Below are 25,723 nucleotides of genomic sequence, written 5' to 3' on the forward strand. Positions count from 1 at the left end.
TGGGTGTGCGGCTAAATTGGCAGTGGAAGTGACAGTAGAAAGGGTTGGTGCCGAGGACGATCCAGGCGGGAGCATTGCTAGATAGGGGAAAGGTTCGGTGCCCCATTGGAAACCACTGAGACAGGATACATGGGTAAAGCTTGTTCACTTCCCAAAGGAAAATAGTATTGGCCGTTAGTGGTCATTACTGGGTAACAAGGATTTGGTGATGTGGTGTATAGCCTTAGTCTAAGATGTTCACCACCAGGAGCAGCACATTTGCCATCCAGAAAATGGCTACCGTCAGAATTACATGTTATCCACAAAATGGCCACCATTAGAATTAACACATTTGCCATCCACAGAATGGCCGCCGCCAGCATGAACACATTTGCCATCCATAAAATGGCTGCTACCAGCATTAACAAACTTACCATCCACAAAATGGATGCTACCAGCATTAACAAATTTACCATCCACAAAATGGATGCTACCAGCATTAGCAAATTTACCATCCATAAAATGGCTGCTACCAGCATTAACAAATTTACCATCCACAAAATGGATGCTACCAGCATTAGCAAATTTACCATCCATAAAATGGCTGCTACCAGCATTAACAAATTTACCATTTACAAAATGGCTACTACCAGCATTAACAAATTTACCATCTACAAAATGGCTACTACCAGCATTAACAAATTTACCATCCATAAAATGGATGCTACCAGCATTAGCAAATTTACCATCCATAAAATGGCTGCTACCAGGGTTAGCACATGGCTCTGGGCCACCATTATAAGGTGGTGGCCGCTCACAGGATATATTTTTGTAATACACATAATTCAAAACTCTGCCCTTTTTATTCCTTTCCTCTTCTACCCAATTTTCTCTATACAGACTTTCAGAGACTCTCTCCCATGCCCCAGCAGTAGACAACAATCCATTATCTTCTAGGATACCCTTTCTTTCTTTCAAGACAATTTTCCACTCCAGGGGCTATAACCTCCCCCCTTCTGGCATTCCACAAAACTTCATAAGCTTTTTACATTGTTTAACATGACTCTTCCCTTCACGAGTCGTTACTAATGTGCACGGGTCTAACTTGCCATCTGAATTTGGCTTAGTGCCAATACGGCAGAACTGCATTAATTTCTCCATCTTTCTATAGATATCTATATCCCTATCAAGATAACAAGCACCAAACAAACAATAAGACGGGGGAGATGACTCAACCCTGAGATTCTAAAGGGAACTGAGTCTGCAGTACTCAGTTCCTATTCTTTCTTGTCACGTGGTCCCTGTCTGACTTCCGTATTCTGTACTTTACAAACCAATTATTCCATACTTAGTCAAATTGCTCCCTAACTTACCAGTCCCCGTGCAGAGTCAACTCACTCGATGCCACGGGGCAAAAAAAACTATAAATTTATTTATTTGGCTCGAACTGAGTCATCTCACTCCAAGTTTTAATGAGCCGCTACACAATTTATTAGGCGCCGAACTGAGTCATCTCACTCCAAGTTTTACCGGGCCCCCCTAGGCCGAGTCAATCACTCAAGGTCCTAGTCTCTCTTATACAGAACTGAAAATCTTATCACAGGCGACAACCATGTACTGTACCACAGACAAAAATATATATATTTTTTTTTTCTCTTACACTTGCTTGCTTTCCTTTTCTAAAAACTTGCTTTTCCTGTTCTAACACTTGCTTTTCCTTCTCTAAAAAAAAAACTTGCTTTTCCTGTTCTAACTACCAGTCATCTCCCCTCCTCACAACACATAACAGGCAGTAGGCAACTAAAACATGTGACGGTTCTTGCAATTAAATGACCAGCAGCGGAGAGACCCTTCTGCCGTCTTACAGATACCACGAAGACCGGACACGGTCAGGCAATCTGCACAGGATACCCCGAAGGACACAGGTAAAGACTACAGATTATAAAAATCAGCAGACTTACCGTGTTCTGATAAGGAGGTGATCAGTCTCCATGTTCGGGGTATTCAGCGCGTCGTGCCATTCCAGTCGCCGGTCCTCAGGGTTCAGGGCTCTTCCTCTGCTGGCCCCAGGTTGGGCAGCCAAATTGTTAGGTTGAACTATTTAATAAAATGTTCACTTAAGTTGCCTACTCCTGGCCTAATGGATATTGATCAGGTGCGCACCAAAGAAATAAACATATAACAACACACAGTCATATGTAAACTCTCCATGATCAATCTATGGCCCAGCTGCAAGGGAAAAGAGACTTTATTCAGTCAGAACACATGGTTACATATCTCCTGTAAGGGGGGCTCGGTTAGCTCTAAAATGGGAGTGATCGGATGCATTCCATTGGTTAGTGGGTTGGGCAATGAGCAAGTCCATGGGTGGATCCATGAGGTCATCAGGGTGGGTTGGTCCATGAGGTCATCAAGGTGGGCGTCACTGTGGGTGGATCCATGAGGTCATCAGGGTGGAGGTCATCAGGGTGGGCGTCATCTTGGATACCAGCCAGGCAGCCACATGGCTCTCTGATACAGGAAATGGCAGCCATCTTTAGTGTCTTACTTTCATCTAAAAAACTTATGTAAGATCAAACAATACACGTTATGGGTCATTTCTCTCAATCTCTTATGGCTTGGGGTTAATTAAGTATTTGATCTTATGGCTCTCCTCAACAATACCATGTATCCATCCTTTCTCCTCAGATCCCATGTATCCATCCTTTCTCCTCAGATCCCATGTGCCCATCCTTTCTCCTCAGATGCCATGTATCCATCCTTCCTCCTCAGATCCCATGTACCCATCCTTTCTCCTCAGATACCATGTATCCATCCTTTCTCCTCAGATACCATGTATCCATCCTTTCTCCTCAGATCACATGTATCCATCCTTTCTCCTCAGATGCCATGTATCCATCCTTTCTCCTCAGATCCCATGTATCCATCCTTCCTCCTCAGATCCCATGTATCCATCCTTTCTCCTCAGATCCCATGTATCCATCCTTTCTCCTCAGATCCCATGTATCCATCCTTTCTCCTCAGATCCCATGTATCCATCCTTTCTCCTCAGATCCCATGTATCCATCCTTTCTCCTCAGATCCCATGTATCCATCCTTTCTCCTCAGATCCCATGTATCCATCCTTTCTCCTCAGATACCATGTATCCATCCTTTCTCCTCAGATCCCATGTATCCATCCTTTCTCCTCAGATCCCATGTATCCATCCTTTCTCCTCAGATCCCATGTATCCATCCTTTCTCCTCAGATCCCATGTATCCATCCTTTCTCCTCAGATCCCATGTATCCATCCTTTCTCCTCAGATCCCATGTATCCATCCTTTCTCCTCAGATACCATGCACCCATCCTTTCTCCTCAGATCACATGTATCCATCCTTTCTCCTCAGATCCCATGTATCCATCCTTTCTCCTCAGATCCCATGTATCCATCCTTTCTCCTCAGATCCCATGTATCCATCCTTTCTCCTCAGATCCCATGTATCCATCCTTTCTCCTCAGATACCATGTATCCATCCTTCCTCCTCAGATCCCATGTATCCATCCTTTCTCGTCAGATCCCATGTATCCATCCTTTCTCCTCAGATCCCATGTATCCATCCTTTCTCCTCAGATCCCATGTATCCATCCTTTCTCCTCAGATCCCATGTATCCATCCTTTCTCCTCAGATCCCATGTATCCATCCTTTCTCCTCAGATACCATGTATCCATCCTTTCTCCTCAGATCCCATGTATCCATCCTTTCTCCTCAGATCCCATGTATCCATCCTTTCTCCTCAGATCCCATGTATCCATCCTTTCTCCTCAGATACCATGTATCCATCCTTTCTCCTCAGATCACATGTATCCATCCTTTCTCCTCAGATGCCATGTATCCATCCTTTCTCCTCAGATCCCATGTATCCATCCTTTCTCCTCAGATCCCATGTATCCATCCTTTCTCCTCAGATCCCATGTATCCATCCTTTCTCCTCAGATCCCATGTATCCATCCTTTCTCCTCAGATCCCATGTATCCATCCTTTCTCCTCAGATACCATGCACCCATCCTTTCTCCTCAGATCACATGTATCCATCCTTTCTCCTCAGATCCCATGTATCCATCCTTTCTCCTCAGATCCCATGTATCCATCCTTTCTCCTCAGATCCCATGTATCCATCCTTTCTCCTCAGATCCCATGTATCCATCCTTTCTCCTCAGATACCATGTATCCATCCTTCCTCCTCAGATCCCATGTATCCATCCTTTCTCGTCAGATCCCATGTATCCATCCTTTCTCCTCAGATCCCATGTATCCATCCTTTCTCGTCAGATCCCATGTATCCATCCTTTCTCCTCAGATCCCATGTATCCATCCTTTCTCCTCAGATCCCATGTATCCATCCTTTCTCCTCAGATACCATGTATCCATCCTTTCTCCTCAGATCCCATGTATCCATCCTTTCTCCTCAGATCCCATGTATCCATCCTTTCTCCTCAGATCCCATGTATCCATCCTTTCTCCTCAGATCCCATGTATCCATCCTTCCTCCTCAGATCCCATGTATCCATCTTTTCTCCTCAGATCCCATGTACCCATCCTTTCTCCTCAGATCCCATGTATCCATCCTTTCTCCTCATATCCCATGTATCCATCCTTTCTCCTCAGATCCCATGTATCCATCCTTTCTCCTCAGATCCCATGTATCCATCCTTTCTCCTCAGATACCATGTATCCATCCTTTCTCCTCAGATCCCATGTATCCATCCTTTCTCCTCAGATCCCATGTATCCATCCTTTCTCCTCAGATCCCATGTATCCATCCTTTCTCCTCAGATCCCATGTATCCATCCTTCCTCCTCAGATCCCATGTATCCATCTTTTCTCCTCAGATCCCATGTACCCATCCTTTCTCCTCAGATCCCATGTATCCATCCTTTCTCCTCATATCCCATGTATCCATCCTTTCTCCTCAGATCCCATGTATCCATCCTTTCTCCTCAGATACCATGTATCCATCCTTTCTCCTCAGATCCCATGTATCCATCCTTTCTCCTCAGATCCCATGTATCCATCCTTCCTCCTCAGATCCCATGTATCCATCTTTTCTCCTCAGATCCCATGTACCCATCCTTTCTCCTCAGATCCCTTGTATCCATTCTTCATTCTCAGATCCTATGTATCTCTCCTTCCTCTGTAGATCTCCTGTACTGTATCTTCCTCCTCCCCAGATCCCACACATTTCTCGCTCCTTCCCCAGTTCCCGTGAATTTCTCCTTCCTCCTTAGATCCCATGTATCCATTCTTCATTCTCAGATCCCATGTATCTCTCCTTCCTCTATAGATCTCCTGTACTGTATCTTCTTCCTCCCCAGATCCCACATATTTATCTCTCCTTCCCCAGTTCCCGTGAATTTCTTCTTCCTCCTTAGATCCCATGTATCCATTCTTCATTCTCAGATGTCATGTATCTCTCCTTCCTCTATAGATCTCCTGTACTGTATCTTCTTCCTCCCCAGATCCCACATATTTCTCCCTCCTTCCCCAGTTCCCGTGAATTTCTTCTTCCTCCTTAGATCCCATGTATCCATTCTTCATTCTCAGATCCTATGTATCTCTCCGTCCTCTATAGATCTCCTGTACTGTATCTTCTTCCTCCCCAGATCCCACATATTTATCTCTCCTTCCCCAGTTCCCGTGAATTTCTTCTTCCTCCTTAGATCCCATGTATCCATTCTTCATTATCAGATCCCATGTATCTCTCCTTCCTCTATAGATCTCCTGTACTGTATATTCTTCCTCCCCAGATCCCACGTATTTCTCGCTCCTTCCCCATTTCCCAGGAATTTCTTCTTCCTCCTTAGATCCCATGTATCCATCCTTCATTCTCAGATCCCATGTATCTCTCCTTCCTCTATAGATCTCCTGCACTGTATCTTCTTCCTCCCCAGATCCCACGTATTTCTCCCTCCTTCCCCAGTTCCCATGCATTTCTTCTTCCTCCTTAGATACTATGTATCCATCCTTCATTCTCAGATCTCCTGCACTGTATCTTCTTCCTCCCCAGATCCCACATATTTCTCCTTCCTTCCCCAGTTCCCGTGCATTTCTTCTTCCTCCTTAGATACTATGTATCCATCCTTCATTCTCAGATCTCCTGCACTGTATCTTCTTCCTCCCCAGATCCCACGTATTTCTCCCTCCTTCCCCAGTTCCCATGCATTTCTTCTTCCTCCTTAGATACTATGTATCCATTCTTCATTCTCAGATCTCCTGCACTGTATCTTTTTCCTCCCCAGATCCCACATATTTCTCCTTCCTTCCCCAGTTCCCGTGCATTTCTTCTTCCTCCTTAGATACTATGTATCCATCCTTCATTCTCAGATCTCCTGTATCTTCTAGTTTCCCTTTTTCCTCCTTAATCTTGATATTTTTCTTCTCCACACTTCCCTTCATTGATATATTTCCTCCTTCCTCCTCTCTTCTGTTTCCTCAGATCTCGTGTTATTTCTCGGCTCCTCTGTGTTTTCTCTACACCTTATCGTTATGAAACCTGTTAACCGTGTAACAGATGCCTTCAGGTCCTCGTAACTCAACGCCGTAATCACAGATCTATAACTTAGGTTTTATTATTATTATTATTATACATTTTTATAGCGCCATTTATTCCATGGCGCTTTACATGTGAATACGGGGCAAATATAGACAAATACATTAAACATGAGCAGATAACAAGGCGAGTACTGAGACTTTTCTTCTTCTATATCTTGGGTTTATGGAACCTTGAAAAGCTTTTCAGACAAATTGTATGACTACCCTCATGGCACTTATTACGCTGTATAAAAAAAATCATAAAGGAGAAATCGCTGTTGACATTTCTGTAAATAATACCAACATGGAATCTGAGGAAAAGGAAACCAATGTGTGGTGAGAACTACGGTAATCTTTTGAAGGATCTCACTGGTGGTTCTGGTTTCTGACCAGTTCAACTTCCTTCATGTCATCTCCTTCGCGCCTCTAATTGGCAATGCTTCTCCAAGGTGGCCCCCATTATATCTTCATAAATCATTGTAGGATAAACACAATTTATTAATGACCCGGTATAAAACTAAAATACTAAGAAGAGCAGTAATGAGCAGTCAATGGTCGCGCAAGGTTTTCTGGTATTTGTGTGAATTTTAAAGGGGATGTGTCATCAGAAAATGATATAATGTTTTAATCAGATTTTTAGATTAAATGTACCCTTTTCAATTTTTTTTTATATCTTCAATTTTTCTAATCATTGTGTGACTATAAACAATTCAGAAATGTCATGCTTTCTGTTCTGGACCAATGACTTCTCAGTAGTCTCATTGTCATCACAGAGAGGATTACAGTGAAAGGTAACACCTCTATATACAGTAGATAGCGCAGGATCCACCATTCACAATAGGTGATGTCACAGCTCACCTCCTCCTCCTGTACAATGACTGATAACATCTCTATATACAGTAGATAGCGCAGGATCCACCATTCACAATAGGTGATGTCACAGCTCACCTCCTCCTCCTGTACAATGACTGATAACACCTCTATATACAGTAGATAACACAGGATCCACCATTCACAATAGGTGATGTCACAGCTCACCTCTTCCTCCTGTACAATGACTGATAACACCTCTATATACAGTAGATAGCACAGGATCCACCATTCACAATAGGCGATGTCACAGCTCACCACCTCCTGTATAATGACTGATATCACCTCTATATACAGTAGATAGGACAGGATCCACCATTCACAATAGGTGATGTCACAGCTCACCTCCTCCTGTACAATGACTGATAACACCTCTATATACAGCAGATAACACAGGATCCACCATTCACAATAGGGGATGTCACAGCTCACCTCCTCCTCCTGTACAATCACTGATAACACCTCTATATACAGTAGATAGCGCAGGATCCACCATTCACAATAGGTGATGTCACAGCTCACCTCCTCCCCATCCTGTATAATGACTGATAACACCTCTATACGCAGCTGATAAGGCCTCCTTCATACGTCCATTTTTTGTGTTATGTTTTTAAGGACCACAAATACTGACACACACCCATTTTATTGAAGACTCCTCCATTACTAACCCCAGAGTCATACTAATCCATCGAAGCCTATGTCCCCTGTAAAACACCAAAAATAATAAAACACCATATTCCTCACCTCTCCGACAATAATCCATTAAAGAGTCCCGTGATGATCCAGATGATTTGGACAGCAGTCTCTGATGTCACCGCTCGTGAGAACTTTCTCGCACAGCGAGCGGTGACACCAGTGAGGTGACCGGGATTCTTCGGCTATGAACGCCGGTAACTTTCTCACGTCAGCGCTAGACACTACAGGACGGAATCACGATGCTCTCTGTGTGTGTTCGTGGAGAGCAGTTGCATCACTGATGTGATGAATTCTTGTGAGAAAAATGGTATTTTATTTAATGTCTTCCTCCACCACCTTTTCCTTCCTTTTTTCCTGCTCTTCTAGGAATGCTCTAGATAGGATTTTACTAATTTCTCTCTTTTCTTTCCTCTTTCTCTCTTCCAGGCAAGACAGGGGTGCTTGCTGATCTGTTGCCCAGTTTTGAAGTGGAAATTATGCCAGGTACCCAGTGTCATCTTCTAAGTGTTTCTACAGATCTGTTATTCATCCATCTGTCTCTTCCATCTGTCTCCACTCTCCGCCAGGTCAGGTTCTCCGATTAGGACGATCTTTGTGTTGTGCGCCGTTCATGTCTCGGGGAGCTCGGCGTCTTGTTACTGGGCCCCTTATGTATCTTTTAGGTTCCGGTAAATACTCTTGAGATCTGTCACAGACAAAAACAGCACAAAGTGCAGAATTTGGGGTATGGCGAGTATTTTTGTGCCCCCCTTAGCTTGTGAGCCACTAGCATTCCCTGCGTCCCTTCTACCGCTAATCCCCCAAACTCCATCTATTGTAATGTCAGGAAAATACTGATAGAAGTGTCATTTGCTCTTTGACGTCCAATTTTTTTTGTTTTTTTGTAAATTTGTTATGTTTTTCTCTATTTTGCTTTTCATTTTTTTTTCATATTTTATGTAACAAATTTATTGCCCTAGCCCTATCCTTGGTGTTAGGGTTAGAAAAAGTGTAATAATGTAAAAGTAGCTCTTAAAAATAAATAAAGACAGTCTTCATTTATAAGTTGGTCATTTTCCGGCTTCTCTGTCACCGCGTATGCAGAGCTCAGCAGTGCACATGAGTTTGTCATCACCTGCTGCGCTCTACATGAGCAGTGACAGATGGAAAAGTTCACTTCATTGTACTACTGAGCTTTGTAAATTATCGATCCAGTTACTGCCTATGCAGGGCCCAGCAGTGCACATGAGTTTGTGACCACCTGCTGCGCTCTGCATGAGCAGTGTACCGAGCTTTGTAATTTTTCGGTCCGGTTACTGCCTATGCAGAGTGCAGCAGCCGATGACAAACTCATCTCTCCTACTGTGCTGTCGGGTGGGCACTCACTACGCCACTCAAAGAAAAAGTGTGGGTGGCATAGGGGAGTGGCAGGGGCTGAAATTTTGTTTCCCCATAGACTTCGGCATCTTGCACAGGGTCTCCTATGGGCCCCCACAATGCAATTTCCTGGGAGTCCTGTAGATTGATGGAGCGAAATAGATATGGTTCTCATATGTCTCCATAGGAGCTGATTCTCTCTCTTAGAGGGGGATAAAATATTTTAGCTGAAACGTTAATGGCCTATTAGATGTTTTGAATGATCTTCTGGGCCATTGGGGTTGACCATGAGCAGGAGTGTTGTGCTGGGCCTTTGTTACTAAACATGCGCAGGGGCGCTGTGCTGGGCTATTGTTGCGGGGCACGAGCAGGGGTGTTGTGCTGGGCCTTTGTTGCTGAACTTCCGCAGGGGCGCTGTGCTGGGCTATTGTTGCGGGGCATGAGCAGGGGTGTTGTGCTGGGCCATTGTTGCTGAGCATGAGCATGGGCGTTGTGCTGGGCCATTGTTGCTCAGCATGAGCAGGGGTGTTGTGCTGGGCCATTGTTGCTGAGCATGAGCAGGGGTGTTGTGCTGGGTTATTGTTGCTGGGCATGAGCAGGGATGTTGTGCTGGGCCATTGTTGCTTAGGATGAGCAGGGGCGGTGTGCTGGGTCATCATTGCTGGGCATAAGCAGGGGCTGTGTGCTGGGTCATCGTTGCTGGGCATAAGCAGGGGCGGCGTGCTGGGCCATTGTTGCTGGGCATGAGCAGGGGCGGCGTGCTGGGCCATCGTTGCTGGGGATGAGCAGGGGTGGTGTGCTGGGTCATCGTTGCTGGGCATAAGCAGAGGTGTTGTGCTGGGTCATCATTGCTGGGGATGAGCAGGGGCGGCGTGCTGGGCCATTGTTGCTGGGGATCAGCAGGGGCGGTGTGCTGGGCCATTATTGCTGGGCATGAGCAGGGGCGTTGTGCTGGGTCATCGTTGCAGGGCATGAGCAGGGGTGTTGTGCTGGGCATGAGCAGGGGCGATGTGCTGGGTCATCGTTGCTGGGCATGAGCAGGGGCGTTTTCCTGGGCCATTGTTGCTGGGGATGAGCAGGGGAGTTGTGCTGGGCCATTGTTGCTGGGCACGAGCAGGGGTGTTGTGCTGGGCCATCGTTGCTGGGCATGAGCAGGGGCGGCGTGCTGGGCCATTGTTGCTGGGCATGAGCAGGGGTGTTGTGCTGGGCCATTGTTGCTGGGCATGAGCAGGGGCGGCGTGCTGGGCCATTGTTGCTGGGCATGACCAGGGGTGTTGTGCTGGGCATTGTTGCTGGGCATGAGCAGGGGTGTTGTGCTGGGCCATTGTTGCTGGGCATGAGCAGGGGCTGTGTGCTGGGCCATTGTTGCTGGGCATGAGCAGGGGTGTTGTGCTGGGCCATTGTTGCTGGGCATGAGCCATTGTGCTGGGCCATTGTTGCTGGGCATGAGCAGGGGCGTTGTGCAGGGCCGATCTTTTTTGTATATTTATCAGGATCTCTCATAATTTTTTCATCATTTATCCGCTTTTTCGTAGACTGACAGAACATTCTATCTACATTATATACGTTCACCCCTCCCCCGCTCACCCTCGGGCCATTCCGACAACACATCCTTTGTGCAGCTGCTTTATTTGATTTATTTTGTACATTGTAGTCTGTTCTAACCTAATTCCAACAGGGACCATGAACCAACGTGCCCCCATGTAGCACGTTCACCTCGTCACCTATGACAATTAATATATAGTACGTAAATGTGAAAAGGTAGTAAAGATTATGAAAACAGCACCACACCTGTCCACAGGTTGTGTCTGGTATTGCAGTTCAGACCCATTTACTTAAGTGGAGCTGCAGTACCAGGCACAACCTATAGGCTGGTGTGGCGCTGTGTCTGGAAGAAAGCAGCCGGGATGTTCTAATCCTCTACAACCCCATGAATTGTTGCAATCAGTGTGGATCACAATATGTTGATGTTTGTTACACATGTAGCAGATCCTTGACTTGGGGTCCTCTGGTCTCAAAAAATAAAAAGATCTGCTTTATTTCCACAGGAAAAGCGCCACCTACAGGTTGTGATTGGTACTGCAGCTCGGCCCTCTTCACTTTAACTGCAATACCAGACCCTGCCAATAGCCAAAAGTGGCGCTGTTTCAGGGTAAAAAAAAGTATGATTTCCTTGACTATGGATGTAGACTAGAAGAACATATTCTTATCCATGATATCTCCAGTTATTTAACATTAAAATGGGTTAAATGCTAACATGTGTGGCAAACATGACTTGCAAACGCTGTTCCTCTGGTCAGCTTTCAGTAACTAAACTTTTTTAAAATATTGATCAGCCTTTGCAAAGCTATGTATCTTGGTAATATACTATATCTTATTTTGCTTTCTTCTCTCTCAAACCCGAACTCAAAACCTCTTTTAGAAGCTGCTTTGAACTGCTGCTGTAGCAAGAATTCTGAGGCTATGTGCCTACGTAGCATAAATACTGCATTTTTTTTCTTTGCTTTTTTTGTGGACAAAATTTGATGCATTTAACATTTGAAGGAAAGTGGATGTGATTTTATGCAAACTCCTGCCCACTACTGTGTGTACAAAGCAGCTTCTAAAGGAGTATGCACTAGGCAAAAGCAGCAGTTCAAAGCAGCTTCTAAAGATCATGAATTAGGCTAAAACAGCACTTTCATGCTACAGCATCAGTTCAAAGAAACTCATGAAGTAGCATGAACTAGGCAAAAGCAGCAGTTCAAAACAGATTCTAAAAGAGCATGAACTAGGCAAAAGCAGCAGTTAAAGCAACTTCTAAAAGAGCATGAACTAGGCTAAAACATCACTTTCGTGCTAGAGCAGCAATTCAAAGCAGCTTCTAAAAGACCATGAATTATGCAAAAACAGCATTTCAAAGAAGCTTCTAAAATAGCATGAACTAGGCTAAAATAGCACTTCCATGCTAGAGCAGCATTTTAAAGAAACTCCTGAAGTAGCATGAACTAGGCAAAAGCAGCAGTTCAAAACAGCTTCTAAAAGAGCATGAACTAAGCTAAGTCATCACTTTCATGCTAGAGCAGCAATTCAAAGCAGCTTCTAAAGGAGCATGAATTATGCAAAATCAGCATTTCAAAGAAGCTTCTAAAATAGCATGAACTAGGCTAAATAGCACTTTCATGCTAGAGCAGCAATTCAAAGAAACTCCTGAAGTAGCATGAACTAGGCAAAAGCAGCAGTTCAAAACAGCTTCTAAAAGGGCATGAAGTAGACTAAAACATCAATTTCATGCTAGAGTAGCAATTCAAAGCAGCTCTAAAGGAGCATGAACTTGATAAAAGCAGCAATTCAAAGCCGCTTCTAAAACAGCATGAACTAGGTTAAACATCACTTTTGTGCTAGAGCAGCAATTGAAAGCAGCTTCTGAACATGGGCTAGGCAAAAGCAGCTGTTCAAAGGTTCTTCTAAAAGAGCATGAACTAGGCAAAAGCAGCTATTCAAAGCAGCTTCTAAAAGAGAGTGAACTAGGCTAAAACATCACTTTCATGCTATAGCAGCAATTTAAAGCAGCTTCTAAAGGAGCATGAATTAGGCAAAAGCAGCAGTTCAAAGCAGCTTCTAAAAAAAATCATGATCTAGACAAAAGCAGAAATACAAAACCGCTTCTAAGGCTATGTTCACACGGTGCGGTTTTTGCTGCGGATCCGCAGCGGATTTGACGCTGCGGATCCGCAGCCGTTTTCCATGTGGTGTACAGTACAATGTAACCCTATGGAAAACAAAACCCGCTGTGCACATGATCCTGAATTTCCCTTAAAAAACCGCGCGTAAACGCTGCGGAAAAAAAGAAGTACCATGTCAATTCTTTCTGCGGATTCCGCAGCGGTTTTCAGCCTGCACCAATAGGAAAGTGCAGTTGAAAACCCGCAGAGGAATCTGCAGAAGAAACCGCATGAAAATCCGCAGTGAAAACCGCACTGATTTTTCACTGCGGATTTTCCAAAAAAGGAGCGGAAAAATCCGCAGGGAAATCAGGAACGTGTGAACATACCCTAAAAGAGCATGAACTAGGATAAAACAACACTTTCTTGCTAAAGCAGAAATTCAAAGCAGCTTCTAAAGGAGCATGAACTAGGCAAAAACAGCACTTTCAGTATGGGGTTTTTGAGTGAGAAGGAAGCAAAATAAGGTAATGAAGTCTATTTAAAAAAATCACAATTTTGCAAATACTGATTAATAATTAAATAAAAAAAATGTTAAAGGCGCTTTATTTAGTTAGCCAGTTGATGTCTTGGGTAGAATGAATGTAGCTTAAAATGCCCTTAATTGGGGATTCCAGTCTTGTAGAAATCGTGGGGAGAACTAATGGGATTATTTGACAGATGGAGATTAGCAGTGACAGACAGCAGTGGGGGAGGGCTTCCAGAACCAGGAGAAAAATGATGAAAAGAGGAAGAGCTGCTCTCCTGGGTCAATACTTAGAAATCTTCCAAATAATTTTTATTTTTTTTTTGCTTTTTATTTCGGGTGTTCCAAACTCATGCTATAATTCTACATTTCATCTGTTAAGTTTATCAGTTCATTAAACATCAGGATGCGGATAATTAAACGATTCTTGTGAGGAGTCAGCATTTCCTCAGATCTCGGCCGGGACTTCTTATCCTACAGAAAATCTCCAGCTCAGCTCGTTCTTACTTCCTTTAAGTTCTGGGGCCATAGAAAAACTGATGCAAAAGTTTATATATGCGGTATATATATACAGTGGGGCAAAAAAGTATTTAGTCAGTCAGCAATAGTGCAAGTTCCACCACTTAAAAAGATGAGAGGCGTCTGTAATTTACATCATAGGTAGACCTCAACTATGGGAGACAAACTGAGAAAAAAAAATCCAGAAAATCACATTGTCTGTTTTTTTAACAATTTATTTGCATATTATGGTGGAAAATAAGTATTTGGTCAGAAACAAACAATCAAGATTTCTGGCTCTCACAGACCTGTAACTTCTTCTTTAAGAGTCTCCTCTTTCCTCCACTCATTACCTGTAGTAATGGCACCTGTTTAAACTTGTTATCAGTATAAAAAGACACCTGTGCACACCTTCAAACAGTCTGACTCCAAACTCCACTATGGTGAAGACCAAAGAGCTGTCAAAGGACACCAGAAACAAAATTGTAGCCCTGCACCAGGCTGGGAAGACTGAATCTGCAATAGCCAACCAGCTTGGAGTGAAGAAATCAACAGTGGGAGCAATAATTAGAAAATGGAAGACATACAAGACCACCGATAATCTCCCTCGATCTGGGGCTCCATGCAAAATCCCACCCCGTGGGGTCAGAATGATCACAAGAACGGTGAGCAAAAATACCAGAACCACGCGGGGGGACCTAGTGAATGAACTGCAGAGAGCTGGGACCAATGTAACAAGGCCTACCATAAGTAACACACTACGCCACCATGGACTCAGATCCTGCAGTGCCAGACGTGTCCCACTGCTTAAGCCAGTACATGTCCGGGCCCGTCTGAAGTTTGCTAGAGAGCATTTGGATGATCCAGAGGAGTTTTGGGAGAATGTCCTATGGTCTGATGAAACCAAACTGGAACTGTTTGGTAGAAACACAACTTGTCGTGTTTGGAGGAAAAAGAATACTGAGTTGCATCCATCAAACACCATACCTACTGTAAAGCATGGTGGTGGAAACATCATGCTTTGGGGCTGTTTCTCTGCAAAGGGGCCAGGACGACTGATCCAGGTACATGAAAGAATGAATGGGGCCATGTATCGTGAGATTTTGAGTGCAAACCTCCTTCCATCAGCAAGGGCATTGAAGATGAAACGTGGCTGGGTCTTTCAACATGACAATGATCCAAAGCACACCGCCAGGGCAACGAAAGAGTGGCTTCGTAAGAAGCATTTCAAGGTCCTGGAGTGGCCTAGCCAGTCTCCAGATCTCAACCCTATAGAAAACCTTTGGAGGGAGTTAAAAGTCCGTGTTGCCAAGCGAAAAGCCAAAAACATCACTGCTCTAGAGGAGATCTGCATGGAGGAATGGGCCAACATACCAACAACAGTGTGTGGCAACCTTGTGAAGACTTACAGAAAACGTTTGACCTCTGTCATTGCCAACAAAGGATATATTACAAAGTATTGAGATGAAATTTTGTTTCTGACCAAATACTTATTTTCCACCATAATATGCAAATAAATTGTTAAAAAAACAGACAATGTGATTTTCTGGATTTTTTTTTCTCAGTTTGTCTCCCATAGTTGAGGTCTACCTATGATGTAAATTACAGACGCCTCTCATCTTTTTAAGTGGTGGAACTTGCACTATTGCTGACTGACTAAATACTTTTTTGCCCCACTGTATAATCATTCCTTAGAGACATTGCTACTAGAACAAAGTATTGTATCTCTTCGAGAGTCTACAGCTTGGCACCACTGACCCGTAAGGAGCTGTGTGACACCACGTGGTTCCTCCGTGCACAACGTTTTTGGTTTTTAGAACATGTCATAATTCTTTTCTTATAGGATCCATAATAAAGGAAAAATCTATGTGTAGCAAAAAACAGTGCAGAACACCATGTCAGAACGGTTGGAGGATACAACAGCTGCAGGCTTGTGCTGCAGGGAGGAATGTTGATAAAAGGAAAGGAGTCAGATAATGGGACCTTAATGAGCCTCCCTGAAAGGGGGTTTTCGCTCTCAGATAATGTTCGGCCTCCTGGTACAGTTTGTTAAAACAAAAACAAAAAAAACCACCTGTAATCACCGTCCCCAGGTCCAATAGTTCTGCCACTGAGCTCAATGATTTGCTGCCGACGTGGTGACAGTACAAGACACTAGGAGCGGCTTTGGATGCTCATCAGTGGACCTGAGGACGGTGAGTAGAGCTTCGTTAGTTTTCTTTTAACAAACTGCAGCCGGAGCTGAACATTTTCAGAAAGGAAACAATCCCTTTAAAATGGAATGTTCAGAATACATCAGATTTTCTGGGGAAGCGCATTCTAGAGTCCTGGTGCAGCACAAGAGAAATTACGAAAACGAAGGGAAAAGAAGGGGGAAGATGCAAAACATACAGTGTTTAAGGAGAAAATGTAATGAGGTGCAGATTGGGAAGAGCTCGGTAGATTAGAGTTAGGAGGAAACGGCAAACAAGGGAGTGGATTGCACATACATACTGATGGGAAACATGCTTGATACTTAAAGGGGTTGTCTGGTGAAAACAGTTATCGCCTATGTCAAGGATAGGTAATAACTTTATGATCGGTGGGAAAAAGGGGAATTTTATCGGCATAAAAAAATGGAATGTTAGGTCGGACACTCAACCACCGCTCCATTCCATTTCTATGAGGCTGATGGAAAAAGCAGAGCACAGCGCTCTGCACCCCCTTATGCTTTCGTCACACTCAAAGTAGGAGTTAAAAATGTGACCTGATAGCATAGATCTTGGTGATAGTTATCTGGGCTTTCTTAATATTCTGGTACCTGAAAACCTTTACTCTTTCGATGTTAGAAATCATTTTTTTTTTGTTGGGGAAGCGCATTCCAGAGCCCTGGTGCAGCACAAGAGAAAGCCTGGAGATTAAAGTAGAAGATACAGATTATGGAGGATGTTTTCCTTACATTGCTGCTAAAACCTAACGAACGTATAGGATGGTAAACTGAGATTAGGGGAGAGATATATTCTGGAACCTTAACACCGAGCAGCAAGAGCGTAATTCCACGCACAATGGATACATTGTACGTGAAGCAGACTGATTATAAAGCTCATCATCACTATATTCATAAAAATGTGAAAATTGATGGAAAAACGACATCAAAAGTCAAGTGTTTGGGAATTTCACCTTTAACTTCGCATCGTGATGGATGGGGGAAATGTAAAACAAATATTAGACCTGATTTAGAAAATGTTATTTCTCAGAAATCAAATTTATTCCATCAGTTCCCTGAAAGAAATACTCGCTGAATAATGAATAGAGTGGACCGGTGAATAATGCATAGTATGGATTGTTACATTTCATCACTTATGCTTGGAAATAAAATATTCATTGCAGCGGCTGAGAGTACGGACACATGCGGAGAGGAGAGGGGATGCGGAGGATAAGAACGAGCGGGAGGTGAACACCTCGGAAGACAGAAATAACTACCGAGTAAATGTTCTACATGAACAGAAGTGGACGCAGATATCTCTGACTTAGATACCAGAGTAGCCCACCAGGGAATGTTCTATGACCCCTTATGGTATGATGACATCACACTTTGGGCACTAAAACTCCACCTACAAGCCCACCCACTCCATTCAAGCAGCTGCAGGTCCTCCCTTCTGGGTATTTTCGGTTACTTTTACTAGTAGTTAATCTAGCGCTTGCTGTTTTGGGGGTCCCGTGGCTGTCACATTTACTGGGAGTTACTGTAGGTCTTGCTGTTTTGGGGGTCCCCTGGCTGACATTTACCAGGAGTTACTGTAGGTCTTGCTGTTTTGGGGGTCCCGTGGCTGTCACATTTACTTGGAGTTACTGTAGATCTTGCTGTTTTGGGGGTCCCCTGGCTGACATTTACCAGAAGTTACTGTAGGTCTTGCTGTTTTGGGGGTCCCCTGGCTGTCACATTTACTGGGAGTTACTGTAGTTCTTGCTGTTTTGGGGGTCCCGTGGCTGACATTTACCAGGAGTTACTGTAGGTCTTGCTGTTTTGGGGGTCCCATGGCTATCACATTTACTGGGAGTTACTGTAGGTCTCGCTGTTTTGGGGTCCCGTGGCTGTCAAATTTACCGGGAGTTACTGTAGCTCTTGCTGTTTTGGGGGTTCCGTGGCTGACACATTTACTGGGAGTTGCTGTAGCTCTCGCTGTTTTGGGGGTCCCGTGGCTGTCAGATTTACCTGGAGTTACTGTACCTCTTGCTGTTTTGGGGGTCCCGTGGCTGCCACATTTACTGGGAGTTACTGTACCTCTTGCTGTTTTGGGGGTCCCGTGGCTGGCACATACCGAGAGTTACTGTAGGTCTCCCTGTTTTGGGGGTCCCATGGCTATCACATTTACTGGGAGTTACTGTAGGTCTCGCTGTTTTGGGGGTCCCATGGCTATCACATTTACCGGGAGTTACTGTAGCTCTTGCTGTTTTGGGGGTCCCGTGGCTGACACATTTACTGGGAGTTGCTGTAGCTCTCGCTGTTTTGGGGGTCCCGTGGCTGTCACATTTACCGGGAGTTACTGTAGGTCTTGCTGTTTTGGGGGTCCCGTGGCTGTCACATTTACCGGGAGTTACTGTAGCTCTTGCTGTTTTGGGGGTCCCGTGGCTGTCAGATTTACCGGGAGTTACTGTAGCTCTTGCTGTTTTGGGGGTCCCGTGGCTGTCACATTTACCGGGAGTTACTGTAGCTCTTGCTGTTCTGGGGGTCCCGTGGCTGTCATATTTACCGGGAGTTACTGTAGCTCTTGCTGTTTTGGGGGTCCTGTGGCTGACACATTTACTGGGAGTTGCTGTAGCTCTCGCTGTTTTGGGGGTCCCGTGGCTGTCACATTTACCGGGAGTTACTGTATTTCTTGCTATTTTGGGGGTGCCGTGGCTGACACATTTACTGGGAGTTGCTGTAGCTCTCGCTGTTTTGGGGGTCCCGTGGCTGTCACATTTACCGGGAGTTACTGTAGCTCTTGCTGTTTTGGGGGTCCCGTGGCTGTCACATTTACCGGGAGTTACTGTAGCTCTTGCTATTTTGGGGGTCCCGTGGCTGTCACATTTACCGGGAGTTACTGTAGCTCTTGCTGTTTTGGGGGTCCCGTGGCTGTCACATTTCTTGGGAGTTACTGTAGCTCTTGCTGTTTTGGGGGTCCCGTGGCTGTCACATTTACTGGGAGATACTGTAGGTCTCCCTGTTTTGGGGGTCTCGTGGCTGACACATTTACTGGGAGTTTCTGTAGGTCTCCCTGTTTTGGGGGTCCCGTGGCTGACACATTTACTGGGAGTTGCTGTAGCTCTCGCTGTTTTGGGGGTCCCGTGGCTGACACATTTACTGGGAGTTTCTGTAGGTCTCCCTGTTTTGGGGGTCCCGTGGCTGACACATTTACTGGGAGTTGCTGTAGCTCTCGCTGTTTTGGGGGTCCCATGGCTGTCACATTTACCGGGAGTTACTGTAGATCTTGCTGTTTTGGGGGTCCCGTGGCTGACACATTTACCGGGAGTTACTGTAGCTTTTGCTGTTTTGGGGGTCCCGTGGCTGTCACATTTACCGGGAGTTACTGTAGGTCTCCCTGTTTTGGGGGTCCCTTGGCTGACACATTTACCGGGAGTTAAGGTAGGTCTCCCTGCTTTGGGGGTCCCGTGGCTGTCACATTTACCGGGAGTTACTGTAGCTCTTGCTGTTTTGGGGGTCCCGTGGCTGTCAGATTTACCGGGAGTTACTGTAGCTCTTGCTGTTTTGGGGGTCCCGTGGCTGTCACATTTACCGGGAGTTACTGCAGGTCTTGCTGTTCTGGGGGTCCCGTGGCTGTCATATTTACCGGGAGTTACTGTAGCTCTTGCTGTTTTTGGGGTCCCGTGGCTGACACATTTACTGGGAGTTGCTGTAGCTCTCGCTGTTTTGGGGGTCCTGTGGCTGTCACATTTACTGGGAGTTACTGTAGCTCTTGCTGTTTCGGGGGTCCCGTGGCTGTCACATTTACTGGGAGTTACTGTAGCTCTTGCTATTTTGGGGGTCCCGTGGCTGTCACATTTACCGGGAGTTACTGTAGCTCTTGCTCTTTTGGGGGTCCCGTGGCTGTCACATTTCTTGGGAGTTACTGTAGCTCTTGCTGTTTTGGGGGTCCCGTGGCTGTCACATTTACTGGGAGATACTGTAGGTCTCCCTGTTTTGGGGGTCTCGTGGCTGACACATTTACTGGGAGTTTCTGTAGGTCTCCCTGTTTTGGGGGTCCCGTGGCTGACACATTTACTGGGAGTTGCTGTAGCTCTCGCTGTTTTGGGGGTCCCGTGGCTGTCACATTTACCGGGAGTTACTGTATTTCTTGCAATTTTGGGGGTCCCGTGGCTGTCACATTTACCGGGAGTTACTGTAGCTCTTGCTGTTTTGGGGGTCCCGTGGCTGTCACATTTCTTGGGAGTTACTGTAGCTCTTGCTGTTTTGGGGGTCCCGTGGCTGTCACATTTACTGGGAGATACTGTAGCTCTCGCTGTTTTGGGGGTCCCGTGGCTGACACATTTACTGGGAGTTTCTGTAGGTCTCCCTGTTTTGGGGGTCCCGTGGCTGACACATTTACTGGGAGTTGCTGTAGCTCTCGCTGTTTTGGGGGTCCCATGGCTGTCACATTTACCGGGAGTTACTGTAGATCTTGCTGTTTTGGGGGTCCCGTGGCTGACACATTTACCGGGAGTTACTGTAGCTCTTGCTGTTTTGGGGGTCCCGTGGCTGTCACATTTACCGGGAGTTACTGTAGGTCTCCCTGTTTTGAGGGTCCCGTGGCTGACACATTTACTGGGAGATACTGTAGGTCTCCCTGTTTTGGGGGTCCCGTGGCTATCATATTTACCGGGAGTTACTGTAGGTCTCCCTGTTTTGGGGGTCCCGTGGCTGACACATTTACCGGGAGTTACGGTAGGTCTCCCTGCTTTGGGGGTCCCGTGGCTGACACATTTACTGGGAGTTTCTATAGGTCTCCCTGTTTTGGGGGTCCCGTGGCTGACATATTTACTGGGAGTTGCTGTAGCTCTCGCTGTTTTGGGGGTCCCATGGCTGTCACATTTACCGGGAGTTACTGTAGCTCTCGCTGTTTTGGGGGTCCCATGGCTGTCACATTTACCGGGAGTTACTGTAGCTCTTGCTGTTTTGGGGGTCCCATGGCTGTCACATTTACCGGGAGTTACTGTAGCTCTTGCTGTTTTGGGGGTCCCGTGGCTGTCACATTTACTGGGAGTTACTGTATTTCTCGCTGTTTTGGGTGTCCCGTGGCTGTCACATTTACTGGGAGTTACTGTAGGTCTCGCTGTTTTGGGGTCCCGTGGCTGACACATTTACTGGGAGTTTCTGTAGCTCTCGCTGTTTTGGGGGTCCCGTGGCTGTCACATTTACCGGAAGTTAATATAGCTCTTGGTTTTTTGGGGTCCCGTAGCTGTCACATTTACCAAGAGTTATTGTAGCTCTTGATGTTACGGGGTCCCATGGCTGTCAGTTTTACTAGGAGTTATTGTAGGTCTCGCTCTTTTGGGGGTCCTGTGGCTATCACATTTACTGGAAGTTATTGTAGCTCCTGCTATTTTTGGGGTCCTGTAGCTGTCTCTTTTACTGGGGGACCCTCAGATTGTGCTATAAATGAGTTTCTTAAGACTGTTGTTATAACCGGAAGGTAAGGTGGGTGTCGCTGTTACTTGGCGTGTTGCTATTACTGGGGTTCTTTTGCATGTCAATCTTATTGGGGGTCCTATGAATGATGAGTATCCCGGGCATTTTACAGTGGGTTCATTGACCTTCATAGTTTCTGAGGTTTCTATGACTGTTGTCTTTATTGAAGGCCCAATGGCTTTTGATGTTAGTGGAGGTCTTGGTTCCGCCTCCGAGGATCCTGCACTAGTTGGCATAATTTGGGGCTAAGATTAGATCCAGCTCACCATATGGGACATCTTGAAAATATTCGGAGCCCGGAAATGCCGAGTCAAGGCGTGGAACAATAATTTGGATTGTGGCTTTTGCTATCGCCAAGATCCGGTGGCTGCCTTCATTACTGGACGGTCTTGCTCCTCTTATAATGGGAGGAGGGATCCTCAGGGGTGTGTCTGTCTCTAAATAAGGGTAAAGGGTGGAGCTTCAGAGAGGGTTTTGGCCAATCAGATTCACTGTTGCTCAAAAGAACAGTGTGAAGTCACACGGGAGTCAAATAATTGGTCAGTATGTAGCTTAAGATTATTTTAAAAGGGGACTGGATAGGATTGGAGCTTAAATATCTAAAATAAAATTATAATTCAGTCCAGTAATGACTTGTCTTGCAACCACTGAACCGTTAAGGTTTTCATTCACCCCACGGCCTTTTTCGTGGGCTGATGGCGCCATATATGGTCCACTCATTATTAGGGCTCTCGCTCGCTCGGGAGCTATTACAGCGCAGTAGCGATGCCCCCCGGCCCACGCAGTAATGTCCGTTTTTGCTTCCGCTAAGCTGATGGCAGGGCCTAATTGCAATGATTGTAAAGTAGAGCAATGAAATCGCGTATCATGAATGAACCTGCAACCCAGTCTAGTAGTCGAGGTAATAACAGCTTTTAGAATTACACAGCGCACCCCTGATTGTATTAATTAACTCTGCTGCTTACAAAATGTTGAACCCCTGATTATGCCCCATCCGAAGCCCCCGGCAATGATGAGATGAGCCTTGTTTATTCCAGCTTTACTCATTTAAAGAGGCAGTAAAATATCAATTAAAAAAAAAAAACAATCTCACCTTCCCCTCCCGTGCTACTGAATGTGTACCATATCTGAAAAAAAAATTTTTTTTTAATTTTTTAGGCTTTTTTTTCCATTTACAACAAATTCGTTATGGCTAGAGAAGACCAAAAAGATTTGCAGGACCCCGTTCCGGCGTCCATTTTGGTACTCCTTGGCAGCCGGAGCAGGGTTGTGCGTCCTTGACTTTCATGTAGGCTATTCTCTAGTTGCACCCATGATTACTAGGCTCCCGTAACATCAGGATATGGGTGTTTTCCCACGGTCCAGAGGTCACCGCCGTTCAGGCTGTGAGGGAGCGGCAGCTTCAGTGACGGCACCGCTAGTCACTGCTCCCAGCATCTCATTCACTAGTGGTCTTCAGCCAGGGCGGTCGCATCTTGGCACCATCCAGGTTGAAAGCTGTATATCCCCCAGATATGGATTACTGCGTGGGACACAACGCCGGACAGGTGCGGCCATATTGTTGGTTTATTTTAATTTTATTAGAGGAGATCAAAGGCTTCGCAGGAATTCGGTGTGGTTGTAAGTATGGTTTAATTAAGAATATTAATGGAGTCTGTGTCTTTATTTCAATTAAAGAATTTTTTACTGGATGTCTGTGTTTTCTGAACAATTTGACTATGAGATTAGTAATAAGGGACGTCTTATCCATTACTAGCCTCGGGGCTTGATGTCACAAAGGTGACATCAACCCCCACAAGTATTACCCCACTTGCCACCGCTACAGGGCAAGTGGGAAGAGCGAGGCTAAGTGCCAGAATTGGCCCCCTCTTACAGATCTGCCTTTTCTGGGGCGGCTGAGTGCTGATTTTTTTAGCCGGGGGGGATGGTTATATCCATGGTCCCTTCCTAGGCTATTAATATCAGCCCGCACCTGTCTGCATAGCCTTTGCTGGTTATTAATTATAGGGGGACCCCATGTCATTTTTGGGGGGCTCTCCAATTTTCATAGCCAGTAAAGGCTAATTATACAGCTGTGAGCTGATATTAATAGCCTGGGGAAGCTCAATGGGTATTATCCCCTTCTCAGGCTATAAACATCTGCCCCCACTCTCTGGCTTTCCCTCTGCTGGTTCTGTTTTTTCTGTAAAAAATCTTTTAATAAATACATGTCCAGTAATTTGCACGCACACTGTACTAATTGTATTTGTCACTGACATCTATATATCTACCTATTCTATATGTATTTACTGTATGTAATCCATCTCTTCTATCCTGTCGGCTCCTGCAGTGATTTTACAGAAGCCGGCAGATTAATTACCGGCTTTTCTTCTATCTCTCTATCTATGTAATATACGGTAAATACATATATGTGTGTGTGTTACTGACATCTATATATCTATGTATTCTATGTGTATATTTCTATATTTTCTATTCTAACCTGTCTTTGTGATTTTACTCTACACCGCATATGAGTTACCGGCTTTTCATCTATCTAATATATGGTGTATATATATATATACTGTATATATACCTGCATGACACTCGTCCGTTTTTTCGGTCTAGATATCGGCCCTTTTTTTTCTCACATATGGGTATGAGCCCTAACGGCCGGGATCTGACAAAATTTGATTAAACCTTTAGATGCTAAGGTCCATGGCAGCTCCAGCGTCTAACTGGTTGTACAGAAGGAGAAATCTCCCTCTGTCACCTGCAACATAATCCCCAACGCAGAGACATGGGATAATAGATTGTCTGTCAGGATATTATTGATGGAAAATAATGTTTTGGTTTCCTCATTTCATTGACAAGTTGATCAGAGGGATGAACAAAAATCTCATTCGAAATTAAAAAGTTTATAAATAAAAAATATAATAAAAAAAAAAACAAATATATAGCAAAAGGCTAAATTGATTTTTTTTGTCCCTCATCCCCTTAAAATAAATGTTAATAATTTATGTACAACAACTAGTTCTAATAAAAAAATATCCATTTAATCACAAAAACTAAGTCCTGATTGGTAGAAAAAAAATTGGACTGTGGCGATAAAAGAAAAATCCTTTTTTTTTTATTAATTCAGTTCTGCTTTGAAGGAGTTAAATAAAAATAGATCTTAACAAGAAACACATTTTCCTTCCTTCCACGCTAGGTCTCCATTATTGACCCGATCACTGCTGTGTACTATGTAATTGAAGTGACCCGGCGCTCGACACGGTGACGGTATAATGTGTGTGTTATAAGAGCCGCAGGCGTCATCGAGCCGCGGTCACAGTCATGTATAACCCCAGATAAACTCACCCCCACTTAGTCACGTCAGACTCTGAACCCTACACACAGCCCGTCCCTTTATCTGACAATAAATTGTGCTTCTTCCACTTCATCTAACACAGAATATGTAATTGTGATAATTGATCAGGAATTGGCGGAAAAGACAAAGAATAACAGAAGAATGTCCCATTATCTACACGAGACCCTGACCTAAAGAGTTAATAAGCAATAAAGCTTATATTCTTGTACATAGGGGCAGTATTATAGTAGTTATATTCTTGTACATAGGGGCAGTATTATAGTAGTTATATTCTTATACATAGGAGCAGTATTATAGTAGTTATATTCCTGTACATAGGGGACAGTATTATAGTAGTTATATTCTTGTACATAGGGGCAGTATTATAGTAGTTATATTCTTGTACATAGGGGCAGTATTATAGTAGTTATATTCTTGTACATAGGAGCAGTATTATAGTAGTTATATTCTTGTACATAGGGGCAGTATTATAGTAGTTATATTCTTGTACATAGGAGCAGTATTATAGTAGTTATATTCTTGTACATAGGAGCAGTATTATAGTAGTTATATTCTTGTACATAGGAGCAGTATTATAGTAGTTATATTC

General features: G+C 44.6%; 1 protein-coding gene across 4 annotated transcripts in view; it reads left to right on the forward strand.

The window, feature by feature from the left end:
* Positions 1-25,723, forward strand: part of ILDR2 (immunoglobulin like domain containing receptor 2) — a 274,974-nt gene that overhangs the window by 223,162 nt on the left and 26,089 nt on the right. For 2 of the 4 annotated variants that reach the window (XM_069760600.1, XM_069760601.1), the window contains exon 4: positions 8,543-8,599. The exons of the other annotated variants lie outside the window; for them this stretch is intronic. In XM_069760600.1, the coding sequence (XP_069616701.1) occupies positions 8,543-8,599 (57 nt within the window). The remainder of the gene's footprint in view (positions 1-8,542; positions 8,600-25,723) is intronic. 4 annotated transcript variants of the gene reach the window in all.

This window comes from Ranitomeya imitator, chromosome 3, assembly GCF_032444005.1.
Source record: "Ranitomeya imitator isolate aRanImi1 chromosome 3, aRanImi1.pri, whole genome shotgun sequence".
NCBI classification, from domain to species: Eukaryota; Metazoa; Chordata; class Amphibia; order Anura; family Dendrobatidae; genus Ranitomeya; species Ranitomeya imitator.